Genomic DNA, 16,124 nt, shown 5'->3' with positions numbered 1-16,124 from the left:
ACATAACTGTGATAAAAATGTCTCAGTTTTTATTTTAAATCTAATCCAAACTGTGTTTAAAATTTGAGAAAAAACTACGTTTACACCAAATTTTCACAAATTACTTCATTCATCGTATGAAAATTAATTTTTATTAGTGCGAGCGTGTTTCACTTTCTGAACACTAGAAATTGTTAATTAACATCGAAAAACCGACAATTTCAGCAAGTAAGATTTTTTGTGACATAAGATGACAGTTTGGTGTAAATGTAGTTTAAAAGTTTGATGTTATGAATTTAAAAACTAACTTGATAAAACAACATTTTTTCCTCAAATTTTAAACACAATAAATTTGAAAACATGAAAACCTTTACAAAAGCCTTTAAATTCCTACTGGAAAATGCCAAACTTGCAAAAATCTGGTCAAATATCTTTAATCCCTAAAGGAAAAAAAGTCGCTTCCTCTCCTTTTAATTTAATCTGTCTAAATTTTATCAAATTTAGAGCATTCTATTACCTTAGTATAATGAAGTTACTTTAATATTAGTCGTGTTAGCGTCCTTCTCTTTGTTTTCTTATTCTCCAGCTCCGGTATTTTAATTATAAACAAAACCCGAAAATCCCATCCCATTAGGTAACTGTTGAAAAAATCACCATAACCTATAAAGCTCTAATTCATACGTCATGTGTATACAAAACATCATACTAATTTATGACCACAACACCACCAACGACGTGGGAAATAATCCCCCCAACAAATTTCTAATCTTAATTGCCAACCAGTTAGATAAAAATTCCTAAAGACTAAAATACTTTCATCGCGATTTTCATTGAAATTTGAAACTACAACAAGATCGTTTGTTCGGTTAGGTGAGAAAATAATGAACAATGAATGCATTTACTTGGTCCAGCCCGTTTACACAGAAACAGAATGGTCATCTGGTTAATGTAAGTGGAGCGCCCCACACGTTCCGAAAGCGAGTTGGCGCCACCAGAAGGGCAACCTGATAGACTTGTGTTGTACACGACAGAGCAATTTATGGCGGCGTTGCTTACAAAAGGAGCTTTCCTTGGGAATTACACGTATAAACGAATGGGGATAAGATAACGTTTGTACTGACGTAATCTGAAGATGAGAAGTAAAGCAAGTTTTATTAGAATGTATTCACTGCGGTCGCTGTACCCAGCTATTTATGAGACTAGATCAAAACTGTAAAACTGTGTAAACTTTTTTTATTTTCAAAATTGTTATTAGCTGAAGCGTTTTTAGTAATAAAATTGTAAAAAAAATTCTTCAGAAGTTTTTCACTGATTTTTTGGAAAAACCTTTAAGTTGTTCAAAGATTTAAAAAATTATTAAATATTAAATTTTTCTTAGCAATTTGCTGGACCTTCCCAAATTACGAGAAAGGGGCGCCAGAGGCCAACATTCCTCTGCCGCAAGAATAAGACATTTTTTACACATTTTGATGGTCAAAAAAGAATTCTAACGGAACCTACGTTACTTTTTTCACGTTCCTTGAAAATGTCAAATAGAGTTTTTGTGGGTGAAGTGTCCGGAGAAAATACGAGCTTAAAAATAAACACGGTATAGTTCAGCCAAGCTCGTTTTAGCTACCATAAAATCATAAAAATTAGGCGGATTCCGCAAACGGACAGCTTGTGGTATTTTGAGATTTATGATTATGCCGAAATGGGACAGCTGGTCGGTGCAGGGAAGGATTTTTCGTTATCTCAGTGTACAAGTCCAGGTACATAAACCCAAAATAAGTACCAGGGCCCTTTAACAGACCAGCTGCTGTCCCATCATAAATCTCAAAATTCCACAAGCTGTCCGATTGCGGAGGCAGCCTAATTTTTATGATTTTATGGTAGCTAAAACGAGCTTGGCTGAACTATACCGTCCGTGGATTGATAATAAAAGTTTCAAGTTAAAATTGAAATATGTTCTTAATCCCAAAGAATTACTAAATGATTTGTTCAAGATTGTTCAAAGATTTTTAAGAAAAAAATTAAAAAGATTGCCCAGATATTGTTCACACACCTTTATGAGAGATATTGTTCAGAGCTTTTTCAGAATTTTTTCTTGAGATTTTTTTTGCGATTATACAGGATATTTTTGAAATGCATGTACTAAAAGAGTGTTGGTAATTCCTTGTCACAAATTGAGCCTATTAAGAGAAAGCAGTTTTGGCAAAAGTCTTTTTGTTTTCGAGATAAAATTACACAAAAATTTCAATCAATTTGCTTGTGCGCCACTAAATTAAAAGTGAACAGAATAAAATCGAGTTGCAGGTTGCTTAGGAAACAAGTCATTCCAGGTGCACTTTTTACCAGTGGTGTAGAAAGTACGTGGATTGGGGTTCATTTTACCTTGTCAATTTTTGATTTAAAAATTGGTTTTTCATACTTCATACTGCTTCTACCATAATAGCGCAGAACTGTTTGTACATGCATTTCAAAAACTCGCTGTAGAAATTGACGCATTTTTTTTAATTGCTTCACATCGTTAAAAAAGTGCAAAAAGTACAAAACCAAAAAATTGAAAAACCCTTAACGTAAAAGAAATATCTTTATAGAGAAGAAATTCAAGGGAAATAAAAATAAATCAAAAAATCAAATAATTCAAAGTTTAAAGTGTGCCTAATAAATTTAAAACATGCGCAAGTTGTAAAACTTTTTAAAAAAAGTTGAAAGGCAAAAATACCATATTTTTGAAAGACAAAAAATAAGAAAATATAAGAAATTTAGATTTAAAAAAAATAACCAAATTGTAAATTGTAAAAATGCAATTAAAATTAGTTTCTCAACCTTGTATTAAGTGGCGCTGTAATCGTTACTATTATTGTTGTCTTTGGCTATCAATACTCAGAATAAAAAACTACTTATGGTAAGCATCAAGCACTTACAACCTACTACTTATGACAAGTATTATTATTGTTGTCCACTGTAAAACCAGTAATATAAAGATTAATATTTTCATTTTTTAGGTTATAAATAATTCAAGTGAGTAATTAGCACGATTTTCATTTTCGTATTGTCCCCTTAAAGCGTCAATTCCAAATCTCACTTTTCCAAGATATCAGCAAACCCACCCTATACGTGTTAAAGTGACAAGTAGTGAAAAGTGGCCAATTTGTTATCTATGCCATTCGTCTGTACGTCTAGCCGGATCGGCACCCGACCAATTATCTGCCAAATTATGACACTTTTACATCAAAAAAGTTCAACACACACTGTTACACATCCGTATCGTCGGCGCTGGTAGATGGAAGAGGCGCCAGCGGCCAACATCCCTCTGCCGCAAGAATAAGACATTTTTTACACATTTTGATGGTCAAAAAAGAGTTTTAACAAGACCTACGTCACTTTTTTTTCGTTCCTTGGAAATGTCAATAAATAGTTTTTGTGGGTGGAGTGTCCGGAGAAAATACGAGCTTAAAAATAAACACGATACGGTGTAATGGTAATAAAAGTTTCAAGTTAAAATTGAATTATGTTTTTATTTGTTTGCTTTGGTGATGAACACAATTTTCTGTAGCACGGAACAATTCTGAGAGCTGTTCTTCGTTTTGTTTGGGCCAAATGAATAATTTTCATTGCAACTTATCTAAAAGTGTAATAAAAAGGAGAAAAAACAAAAAACTTTTAAATTTATGAATACATAAATAAAAAATACCTAAACAAACTAAAAAATATTAAAAATATAAAAAACAAGAAATACGATGAAAATTCGAAAATCTAATCCAATGATCATGAAATGTTAGAATTCCAATGTAATAATAATTAAAGTTTCAGCAGAACCGAACATTTTTAGATATAAATTTGCCACGATCAAAAAAGCGTATAAAACAGAAAATCTCAGAGAAAATTAATAAAAAAATGTAACCTAACTCAAAATCTGAGAAAATCAATCAATTGTAACCATGTAATAGATTTATACATAAAAATAATATGAAAAAAAATATATGTATTGGGAATTGAGCTTTGCATTTTCTATTAATTTTTATCAAACTGTTTAAGATTTAGAAAAGTTTTAATAAATCAAGATTCAAGATAGGTAATATAAAAAGAAATATTTTGAATAAAGATTTGGATTTTCTATTAATTTTTAATTATCTCCCATTCAATTTTCATCAAAACTATTTACATACTGAGCAAACCCAAAAAAAACAAAATTTATTAAAAAAAATTGGATATAATAAGAAAACCAATAAATCGGAAATTTTATATTTTGAATTGAGATTTGCATTTTCTATCAATTTTAATTTATTTCTTTATCATTTTCATTCAAATTTAATAACGTTCTAAACAAACCCTAAAAAACAATGCAGATTTTACAAAAAAAAAAAAAATTATACACTTGACTTGGAATTCCGAATATTTTGACACAAATAAAACACGTCCAAATAAAACTCGTCATCGTTTACCGTAAATATCTCCCCAAACAAAGCCTCCCCATTAAAACCAATTCGTTCCCCCTCAAACAACAATCAATCATTTGTCTGGGTATTAGTTTACTCTTCAGTGCTATTGGTGATGGGCGTGAACAATCTGACGTCATAATTCTCGTATGGAAGTTGAGCCTAAAGCAAATCCAATTTATGGTCTCAGTCGTCTTCAAAACTCGCCAAACAAATATCTCCTCTACAACGTATTTGTATAAAGTCTCACCTTATACCACCACACTTTAAGTACCAAAACGCAACGCCACTATTAGTGGGAACCTTTCAAGATTCATACATAATTAGTTTCGACTTCGGACGGTGCGGTTAGTGATAATTAATCATTTTTTAAACATGTTGGAACAATATCACATTGACACCACCAATGATAATTATCAGAGTTGTGACACCACCACCAATCTCAACACTCCGTTTTCGGTCAAGGATATTCTCAACATGGACAATGAATATAATAATTATTATTGTAACGTCAAACGGGAGTATGTACACTACGATTTTAGTGCGACGCAACAGTTTTGGGATAATTCGCAAAGTGCCGGTGAACAAAACTATAATTACTACAATCAGGGAACCGAAAGCAACGAGTATTTACAGAAGAACATGCTGTATACACCTGAAGTTTCATATGATAACTTCTACGTGCCACCGATGAAGGAGCAGCGAGAGTTCTTGAAGAATGACAGTCCAAGTAAGTAAAAATAACAATATAATTGTTCAGGTAGTAAGTTCAAATAATTTTCGAACAAAAATAGAATTCTTTGCATCCTTGAATGAGTCAAAATGTAACGCCGACAACTGGCATTAAGACGACTTATCATAATTTGATTATGAATATCAAATTCTGAAGTGTAAAATTCTTCTTCATAACCGCTCGCTCTTAAAACAAACAAACTCCGCAATAAAGTAAACACATCTCGGTCATGTATCATCGCCCAAATCCCAATTTGAATTCTCTCGTTTTTTTCCAGAGATCCACCAGCAAGTGACCAGTTCCAAAACAGAGCTACGGAAGTCCGGCAGACAACGTTCAAAACGGAAACCGCGGGTGCTCTTTTCACAGGCCCAAGTGTATGAGCTGGAGAGACGGTTTAAACAACAAAAGTATCTGTCAGCGCCGGAGAGGGAACAGATGGCTCAGGGGTTGAAACTGACACCTACACAAGTGAAAATTTGGTTTCAAAATAGAAGATACAAGAGCAAAAGACAAACGATCAATAAAAATGAAATTGATAAGAATCAGGGTGGACCGAACGTGACAGCTACGCCGATGGGTTTCTGTACTTCCACACCTTGTGTGTTTCAGAACAACGTGTATCTTCCAAATCAAGAGTTCAACTGTGATGGTGTTAAGTACAATGATATTAACTTTATGTGAATGTGAGGAAGACATCGTTGAACCAAACCAAAAATGTCCAAAGAGAGTATTATTGAGTTTAGTTTGTAGATTTTATAAGGGATAAAAGTGTTTCATTTTATTATTATATATTTTTTGTAAGTTTTATCGTATCTTTTTAGTTACCAATAAATCGTTTCTCAGAACTGCTTTTTGTTCTTCTGACAGGATGTTGTTAGGTTACACAGAATACGAACATTAAAAAGGATTAATCTGTGATTATGGTTTATCGGTGGCGGTGCCAAAAGCTTTTAGGTTAAAAGGTGATCTGGTGCTAACTACTTGAATTTTTCGGTCGGATTTAAAGACACAAACCAGGAGCTTCATATCTTTGCTATTAATACAATTTATATGGTGGTAGAGATGATTGGGTGTATTTAAAAACATGAGGTGATCAGTATTCGTTATTCAAAAATAATAGAGTCTATTTAAAGTCTAGGAAAATTTTCGTCTTTTAAATATTATATTCAAAACATTATTTGCCACTTTCCTACTCAACTAGTGTTAAAAAAAAAATAAAAATTCACAGATATATGTAGTGCGAGTTTCAAGTTTAAAATGCCAAATTTATCCTACTGTACCTTTAATTTAATTAGATAATTGAGATAATAGAGCTGAAAATTTTACTACCTGCTGTTGTTTACTGTTATTTTTAGCACTTGTAATGTCTCAATTGGTGCTTAAAAAATGAAAAAAAAACGTTGAATATACAGAGTATTAGTTTCGAATAGAACAAAAGGGGCGATGGAAATAGCTGTGAATAGAAATTATGCAATTTTTTTGGGTTTTCTTTAATCGTTCAAGTGCTAGAAGCTACCAACTCTTAATTCAAGGAAATTTTTTGATTACTGTCAAACCGACAGTCCGTCGGATTAAGTCGTTAAGTTGCTAAGTTCATTTTAATTTTTTTAACCGAAGTCGAGAAATCTTTATTTTTCACATATTTGCCGTCAAATACGAGATTTCAAGATTTGAGGAATAAAAATAGAATAGTCAGCTTAAGTCGTTTTTGAATACTTTTAACGGAAGCCAAAGGTTCTTAATTTTTTTCATAATTAGAGTCAGAGATTACGGCATTGATTTCAGTGACAAATTATTAAACAAGTCGAAAAACTTACTTGGATTGTTGCCAAATTAAAAATGGAATTAAATTCCTAAATGGACGACTTTAATAAAGCCTTGTAGCTTTGTAGGTAAATAAAACGAACAAAAAAAAACAGAAATAATTACTTACAGATTTCGTCGTGCGTAACATTTTATCCCTACAGTGGTGATTCTCAAACTTTAATGCAAAAAAAAAGATTTGTTGTACTATATTTTTTAAATAAATTTTATCTGGAATTATTGTTCCTAATCCTGATTAAAATTTGTTGTTTTTTCTAATTTTAGTCACCTGAAATTTCTCATTCAGTGCTCACAAGAATTTAAAAAAAATCTCACATTTATCATATTGGACAAACCATCGAAATCAAAATAAAGCTGGAAACATATTCACATCATTTTTTTGTCGTCTTCATATTTTGAGCAATTCGTCAACTGAACAAATTTGAAAAAATCACACAAACAAGGTGTTTTTAAAATGCATGTACAAAAAGAGTGTGGTAATTCCTTGTTACAAATTGAGCCAATTAAGTAAAAAAAGTTTTAGGAAGAGTTTTTTGTTTTCGGGATAAAATTACATACAAATTTTAAATAAATTTGCTTGGCCGCCACTGATTTAAAAGTAAACAAAAATCGAGTCGCTGGTTGCTTAGGAAAGAAATCGAGGTGCGCTTTTTGCCAGTGGTGGAGAAAGTTCGTGGATTAGGGTTAATTTTACCATGTCAGATTTATTCCTTCTGGAATAGTGCAGAACTGTTTTGTACATGCATTTCAAAAACACTCTGTATAACGTAATCCATAAACTTCAAAGTGTCAAATTATGCAATTGGACGATGAACAAGGTGTTTATAAATTTTGTATTATATTTTACTATTATAAATAGTATCAAAAGTGTCTCGGAAATACCTGCTATGCACTATTTTGCCACTTTGTATTCATAGTCAATATAATTATGTAAAAAATAATAATTTAAAAATAATAATTTAAAAATTTAAAATGTCACCACTTTTCAGTTACGGTTTTGTATACAAGTTTTTGATTTTGAGGATTCAAACCACAATTAGAACAATTTTGCGAGTAGTGTTTCAAAAGTATCTTTGATCTATGATTGAGATAACTACAAATGTCAGTAGAAAATAATCTAAACCCACATTTTAAATAAACGGCAAATTTCTTTGACATAGAAACATGTATACTTTGTATGTAGGTACCAACTTAAATCCAAAGAAAATCGAAATTTAGTGTCCTACTGTTGTAATTTTTTTGACCTTATCATTTTGAGCACCTGAAATTTCTTAAGTAATGCTTTAAATTTTTCTTTATCTGTATTTCATGAAAATTCAAATCAGAAATTAATTGTCGCCGTGTTTGAAATCATTTAATAAGTGTCTATTTCCGCAAACTTACTTTTCCCCCTGTAATGACCACATTAAAAGCCAGAATGGATTTATCAGCATCAAATTTCTATTTGCAGTATCCGCTTTAATGACTTCGCAAACACATTCGTCATGCCCCATTAATCCCGTAAACACATCCTTTATTACAGGAGCTCCCTCCTGAAAAATACATTCTCCTGAAACTTAATAAGTGTCGCTCCCTAACGCAATCACTGTGAACTAAAAAATTCCCTAGTTCGATCTCCGACCACCAGACTATCCCTGTATAGATCGCTACTTAATAAAAACTCTCGTTTCAGTAATTCAGTAACTTCCGCCTTGTAAAGTTTGACAAAAGTGTGCCTTTTCAGCAGTTCCTCCACCGTAATTGCGAAAGAATGAGTCAATTGAAGTTTCTTCAAAGTTTCCGGTTGGAACTTAGAGCGAACACACATTCATATGCAAATGGTTTGATTTAAAATAAGAGCGAGTGAAAATAAGTTTTGCGGCTGAATCGTTTGAAAGACAGCCAGACAAAGCGGCATTTGCAAAAACACATTAGAGAAATGTATATATTGGCATACGAAATGACTGAATAGACTGAACAAACAGTACTTTGAGCTTTGAGCTTTTAAGATTGACTTTTGTTTATTGGAATCAAACCCCTAATAGCCTTTTATCTAAAGTAAACAAAGTTCTTTCACATTCATGTGCGTTTAAAAATTCTCTCCTGGGTGGCTGGACCAATGAAAGAGGGGTTGAAGTAACTTAATCTCCCCTAGACAGTAATTGTATATACATCAGTAATTTCATATTGTTTACACTTAAATTATGAGTGTTACCATGTGCACAACACTTGACTAGAGAACACTCTTATTATAAATATTTATTAATGGGCCCACTAACATAGGTACATAACAAAAATAAACCATAACAATATTTCATTAAGAACATCCTCCCATAATTGCCACAACTCGACCGGCTTGCGCAAAAACTACATCATCGATCGATTTTCGAAGGTTTTATTACTACAAACACTGAAATCATGTCGGATTTATTTATTTATTTACATTATAATACAGTGATATTTACATAACACAATATTACTTTGGTTAGATATGAAATTATTGCACTCTATGAAAATAACTTAAAACTAATAAACGTGCTTCAGTCAAAATAACGATGGAACAGATTCTAAATGCTAAAGTGATTTGTCGGAAAAATCGTGACGACATCTACGTGGCTGATTTTGTTAAGATCGATTTATTTTTAGTGTCTAGTTTACACGTCAAAGTCATGGAACAAAAATCGGTTTTTATGCCTGGTTAAAATATAAAATCTAAAAAAATCTTACACATCCCTAAATATGATGTGAGAATTTTGGAAAAAATATTCTGCAGTTACAAAATTTTAATCTCCAAAATCCTTGGGAATCGATGCTAGGAAATGAAACTTTTTGAATTCTATGAATGAAACAATTCTAAAAATTTCTGGTGGATTCTTCAGAGAATCTCTCCAAAGAAATAAAAAATCTCCAGAAATCCAAAAAATTGCAACCAATTTTAAGAACAAGAATTTTGAGTATTGATAGTGCAAACTTTCAGAAACTTGAACTATCTCTAAATAGTCTACTAGTTGTACCATGTTTGGATCTTCAGAAATCTACATATTTTGTAATGATATGTGTTTAAGTACTTCCACTCTTTAACTGTCAAAGCAGAACTAAAGAAAATTTGAAAAACTAGCACTTCCAGTCAGTTTCTGAAAATATGAATTTTGACCTGATGGAGGAAAATAGATTTACTTGCTCAGCTCAATTTTTGTGAAACCAGAAACTAAATAAACGAATCAAAATTTCCGAAACTGTTGAAACAGTCAAACTTCTTCACTAGAACCACATGACTTTAACTTCTATCCACAGCAGACCAATAATAAAAGCCTTATTGTGCTTCCCAAAAGCAGCCTCAGATGCCATTTCTGTCAACAACTAACATTCTTCCCTCCTCTCTAATTCTGTTCCCTAATCTCCGTCTCTTCCTCCTGCTGCCCCAAACTCCCAATAATCGCAGGATGATAATAATTAAAATACGGAAACAACTGCATCGAGTTCGAGTACTGCTGACACAAACTCAACATACTCTCATGCAAACTCTTCGGATACTTCACCGCCCCACTCTTATTCAACTGATCATAAATAAAGAAATCCGTCTTTGGCTCAGAATAGAACCCCTTCTGATACACCGGCGCTTTCTGCTGAAGAAACAACGGCATGTCGTCCTTCACCAGGACTTTAACGGCAACTTTGCGCGCGTTTTGGTTCAGCATCGACGATTCCTGCATTTGTAATTGTTTCCGCTTCGTTTTATATCGTCGGTTTTGGTACCAAATTTTCACTTGGGTTTCTGTGAGCTTGAGAGCTTGAGCCAAATCTGCTCTTTCAGGACCGCTGAGGTATCGCTGTTGACTGAATCGACGTTCCAACTCGAAGACTTGCGCATGAGTAAAAGCAGCGCGTGATCTCTTCTTGCGGCCGGGTTGGCCGGAATCTCGACCGGAATCGTCTGATTGGCTTGGAGGGTGGAAGTCCGGAGTCAGACTGGAGATTCCGGACAGCGGTTCTGAAACAAATAAAGCAGAAGTGAAGACAAACCCAAAGGAAATTCGTGAAAAACTCGTGTTTTTTATTTAATTACTTAAATATCGACCCGGAAAATATGATTTCCCAATTTTCCTCGACCTGACAGTTTGGGCCATGACGCGTTATTAACGACAATGAAGAAGTCAGGAAGATGGTATACTCTCTGTCATAATAATTCGTTTAGGGTGGCACCGCTTGGTACCTATACTTGTAGCTTTTAGCTTAAAAGCTTTTTGCACTTTGCTTACGTGTTACTTAATTTCAGTAATTGGTTGTAGAATAACCGTTTTTACTCCAACAATAGCGCGCAGGAGATTTATGGTGATCATTTAAAAAACATTAAGGTCGAGTTTGCGTCAATTTCACTAAAAAACAAACTTTCTGAAGGTGGTTTAGGGTTAGACAATAGCACTTGGAAATGCCGGGAATAACCAGAAATTTTGCTAACAATTTTACGTTTTGGTGTTTCCAAACAAAAATCGGAAATCGAGAAAGATTGGCAAATTTGTTTGGGTGGTCCGTTTGTGTTCATTCAAATGTAAAGTGGTGGAAAATTTAAAGTTTTTTTAAGGACATTTTGATGTTCTCGAAAACATTTTAATATCAAAATTGCCGAATTTATTCCAGTTAATAATAGCAAAGTTGCTTTCAAATTTATACCTTGCTAAATAAATCTAAAATCCTCGAAGACCCACTTTTATTCCTAACTCATTAATTAGAAAAGTATTTTTTTCTGAGTGCAAATAGTTAGCAAAAATTCAATATCCGGAATTTTCAAGACTTCTAATAGATATTTTTCAATTCTTAGGATTTTCTGTTCGTTTTCATCACATGCTTTGAATTCAAAAAACTTGAAGGGATGAATGCAGATTGGATTGAATTACGCAATAGACAGAAAATTCAAAGAATAAAATCAACCCAAAAACGTCAAAATTCAAAGAAATTGAAGAACACAAAGATTCTATAATAATAATATCGAGAAATCGTTAAATTAGAACATTAAGGGCCGGTTTTCAGAAGTTAAATTTTTAATTTTGATTAAATACTTGACATCATGTTAAAGTGACATGTGATCGTTCTTCCGCCAATCAAATGTCAGCAATTGTCTAATTAGTAATAAACTATAACTTCAGCAAAAAATCGAATAATTGAAAAGAATTAGCAATTCGTATCAGAAATCGAATAGTCGGTTCAGTTTGTAAAAGAATAATATAACTATGGTTTCATGTAAACGATGCCCCACTGATAGATCTTGTTAATTCGAAAATTTTGTTAATACTTTATTCCGAAATATAATACAAGATATTTTTCAGTTTTTTTGTACCACGTCTTTTCCTTAATCCCTTTTATATCACAAATGCTTAAAATGTTGCATGTTAATGAAATTCTTAATTTTGCAATCACATTTTTTACTTTTAAATCGATCATAACTTGAAAAATAAGATAGATTATTCTTAACATTTTTTTCTGTTCACTCAGTGTCACGGTGGTGCGCGACGTTCCGGACATCCTTTAGTAAGAACAAAAATGACAAAAAATACGAAGTAATAAAAATAAAAATAAAAATTTAAGATTAAATCACAATTTAAAATAAGGAAATATTGCAAAGATTTGATAAACAATTTAGAAAATTAAAAAACGAATACGAAAAAAAGAATCAAAGAAAAGCTGAAAATTCCTAGAAAAAATATTAAAACGCTGAGATTTCTTTCTAAAAACCTAAAATTTTTAATATTAATGCGTTACTGGGTCTAAAAAATAATAAAAATCTAAACAACCTCGGATATCTAAAAAATTGAAGAGTAAAAAATTATTCGAAAAGATGGTTTAGACAAATTTTAATTTCTACTCAATTTAACAAAAAATCAATAAGATTCTAATTAAAATATCTGGAAAACTTAAAGAAAAGAATGTATAAACATTAAAAAATTTCAACAAAAAAAAATAAAAAATCTAGCAAATTTTATTATTAGGAAAACAAAAAAAATGAGATTTTGTAAGAAAATTTAAGTACATACCTACATAAAAAGTAAAAAGCATGAACAGTAGGTACCCATAAAATCAATTCCCATCTAGAAATATTAAAAAAAAATTGATATTTCCAAAAATACCATAGAAACAACTGAAAAATTTTTAGATCTGGGACAAGTAAGTATAAAATATTCCAGGAAATTCCGGAGAATTTTAAAGAAAACACCGAATCCGGTGGATCTGATCAACCTATTGTAGGAAGATTTACATAAATCCAATTTCTTTATTTAAAAAAATGAAAATGATGCTGCCAAAATACTTAAGAATCTAAAAAATAAGTTAGGAAATCCGCGGTGAAGAATCAAAAGAAGATTTTTAGCTGTAGATGCATTACAATAAACATAAAAACACAAGATATGAGCGCGAAATTGTTTGCGTCGCGCGGAAATTGATAACTTCACACAAATAGCTCTTGTTACAGGACAAATAATCCGCTTTCTACCGCAGGATAACTCTTCAAATTGAAAAGCGAACCCACAAAGAGTTATTGCTGAAATTTTCCTCAAGTATCCGTGTTTTTTCCAATTTTTATTCCGAAAGCTTTAGTTTAATTAAATTAGCAACTTTAGTCTTAGCACCAACATAAATTTAACCATAGATAAATAAATTTGAACGAAAAGATACAAAAGTGTGCTAAAACTTAATTCTAGGCACATTCAATTCAAACTGAGATTACATATTCTCAGTAACTACTTAAAAATGCATAAAACAAAATGAACTGATTCTGAATCTCATTAAGTAATAAAAATCAACTCGACACCTTTTTATCTTACCTGTAGAGTCTTGAGTGGTCTTCGACATATCCAAAGCTTTCTCCTGCATCTCCTCCTTACATTTCCGACTCAAAATGTCATTAATAGAGAACGGTGTAACAGTTCCCGTAAAATTCTTGTCCTGTTTTCCGTTATCGTCGTCCATTTTTTCACTAAACCACCACTGGCCAAAAACTGGCGACCTCTTTAGCTCAGTTCTTCCTTGAACAAATTCTGAAGTTAAACTGACTGACGTACATCATCTAAATTACTCCTGACACCACTCATGTGCTTCCATAAAGCCACGAGACCGTCTCGGTCTCTTTTCCGCTTAAAGTTTCGTAACGATTATCCTTCTCTTTCGCCGATACTTTGATTTGTTGAGGGTGGGACTTGAGTTAATTCTTTAAATGCTTCTTATCCAATGTTGGACGACTGCTCAATCAATCCGTTTTATTTTTGAAACCGTCAACACCACGTTGTTTCGTGATTAAAAGCGGACTGTTTGTTTGGAAAACCGGAAATTTGCCTGTTCTTTGGCCGGAGTTAATAACTTTTTGTTTAATTCAGGGAGATCTAATAGAGCGGGGTATAAATTTCTATTGTAGGATAAGACACGTGCTTGCCCGGAAGTGCTGCCGGGTGTTGTGGCATATTTCCGATTTTACCTACGAAATGAACAATTAATTGACTTTTCTTACTACAGACGGAAAATATTTCGAATTTAATCAACGAGAAAGTCGACGAGTTTCATTTATTATAATCAATATAGAACTTGGGACAATGTTTTGAACTGTAATTTAGTTTAAAATTCATTTTCGTAAAAGCTAAATTTGTCATTTTCATATTTTGTGTGACAAGGCCATTATGGGTTTTATCTATTAAAACATGACATCCGATCTTGTAGTTTTCGTCTTATTAAGAAGGTTAACGAAATTGAGACTAGTTCAAATCTACTTTATCAAAATTAGGGTATCTACAGAATTTAAGAAAATTAACAAATCCAAAAAAACAATCATCAAAGTATTAGGACTTTTTAAAGACTGCCTAATAATTCCGAAAAAACTCCTGAAAAATCTCTTATAAAAAGTTGAGGAGATTGTTTGAAAAAACATTCTTTCGATAAAATAAAAATTTGTAAAATTTCTTTTTACAAATAGAGTTAATAAACAGCTCAAAAGTAAGAATCTCCCCAAATTTGAATGCTATGGCATTAGAAATATCAAAATCACGCATTTTAATAAAAAATGTAAAATTTTGATTCTTCTAAAAAATTAAAAATTCAAAATTTGTATTTTTTGCTCTAAAATTTTACAATTTGGTAGAGTTAATAAACGACTAATAAGTAGTAAGCTCTCCAAATCAAAACCTAGAACCTCCTAAAATTTGTGTCTCTTGCTTTGTAATTTTTCAATTTTGTAGAATTAATGAACTATTTAAAAGTAGTTATAATAAACTTCCCCACTTTCATAGCTGCAGCAGTAAAATTACCAAAATTACGAATTTTAGTGAAGATGTCAAACATTTTTGCGTCGCCTTAAAAATAAAAATTTCTAAAATTTGTGTCTTTCGCTCCACAATTTTGCAATTTAATGGAGTTAATACACGACTCAAAAATAGTAACATCCTTAAATTTCATAGCTGTGGCTCTAGAATTACCAAAATTACGAATTTTCGTAAAATATGTTTGAAATTCTTGTTTCCTCTAAATATTCAAATTTAAAAAAATTTTGTCCTTTACTTACGATTTTGCAATTTGTTGGAGACTTAAAGATAGTAACTTCCTCAAATTTCATAGCTGTGGCTTTAAAATTATCAAAATTAGGAACTTTCGTGAAGAATATTTGAAATTTTTGTTTCCTCTGAAAAATTTAAATTTTTAAAATTTGTGTGTTTCACTTTACAATTGTGCAATTTGGTAGAGTTAATATATGACTCAAAACTAATAACCTCCACAAATTTGATTTCTATAGCAATACGGATTTCAGAATCACGAATTTTAATGTAAAAGTTGGAAAAACTGCTTCCTGTTAAAAATTAAAATTTCTAAAATTTGTAGTACTTTTTGTTCTATTATTTTACAAATTGGTGGAGTTAATAAACGACTAAAAAATTGTAACTACCCGAAATTTACTTGCGATAGCACTAAAATTGTTAGAAATGTAGTAGTTCAGTATAAAACGTTGAAATTTTTTTAGTTTATTCTAAAAATAAAATTTTCTGACATTTGAATGTTTTGCTCTACATTTTTACAATTTGTTAGAGTTACTAAACGACTCAAAAGTAGTCACCTCTCCAAAATTTATTGCAATGCACTACAAATTTCTTAATTACGAGTTTCAGTGACGAAAAAAATATTGGTTTCCCTTCAAAATGAGAATTTCTAAA

General features: G+C 31.8%; 2 protein-coding genes across 2 annotated transcripts; one reads left to right on the top strand and one right to left on the bottom strand.

Moving 5' to 3' along the window:
• The first annotated feature begins 4,713 nt into the window (after positions 1 to 4,713).
• On the top strand, positions 4,714 to 5,895 carry LOC148168491 (homeobox protein Nkx-2.3-like). The gene is made up of 2 exons (XM_088045919.1): positions 4,714 to 5,133; positions 5,414 to 5,895. Exons 1-2 carry the CDS (start codon positions 4,779 to 4,781, stop codon positions 5,818 to 5,820), a joined length of 762 nt encoding a protein of 253 aa, XP_087902045.1. The 5' UTR covers positions 4,714 to 4,778; the 3' UTR covers positions 5,821 to 5,895.
• A 3,358-nt stretch (positions 5,896 to 9,253) lies between these two features.
• Positions 9,254 to 14,048, bottom strand: LOC148168490 (homeobox protein Nkx-2.2-like). The gene is made up of 2 exons (XM_088045539.1): positions 13,758 to 14,048; positions 9,254 to 10,933 (listed from the first exon to the last, which is right to left on the bottom strand). Exons 1-2 carry the CDS (start codon positions 13,900 to 13,902, stop codon positions 10,323 to 10,325), a joined length of 756 nt encoding a protein of 251 aa, XP_087901665.1. The 5' UTR covers positions 13,903 to 14,048; the 3' UTR covers positions 9,254 to 10,322.
• Positions 14,049 to 16,124: the final 2,076 nt, after the last annotated feature.

The sequence above is a fragment of the Gnatocerus cornutus genome, chromosome 9 (assembly GCF_029298725.1).
Source record: "Gnatocerus cornutus isolate USDA-ARS CGAHR chromosome 9, icGnaCorn1.1, whole genome shotgun sequence".
Lineage (NCBI taxonomy): Eukaryota > Metazoa > Arthropoda > Insecta > Coleoptera > Tenebrionidae > Gnatocerus > Gnatocerus cornutus.
Note: the sequence above shows the minus strand (reverse complement) of the source record. Positions and strands in the feature narration are given on the sequence as shown.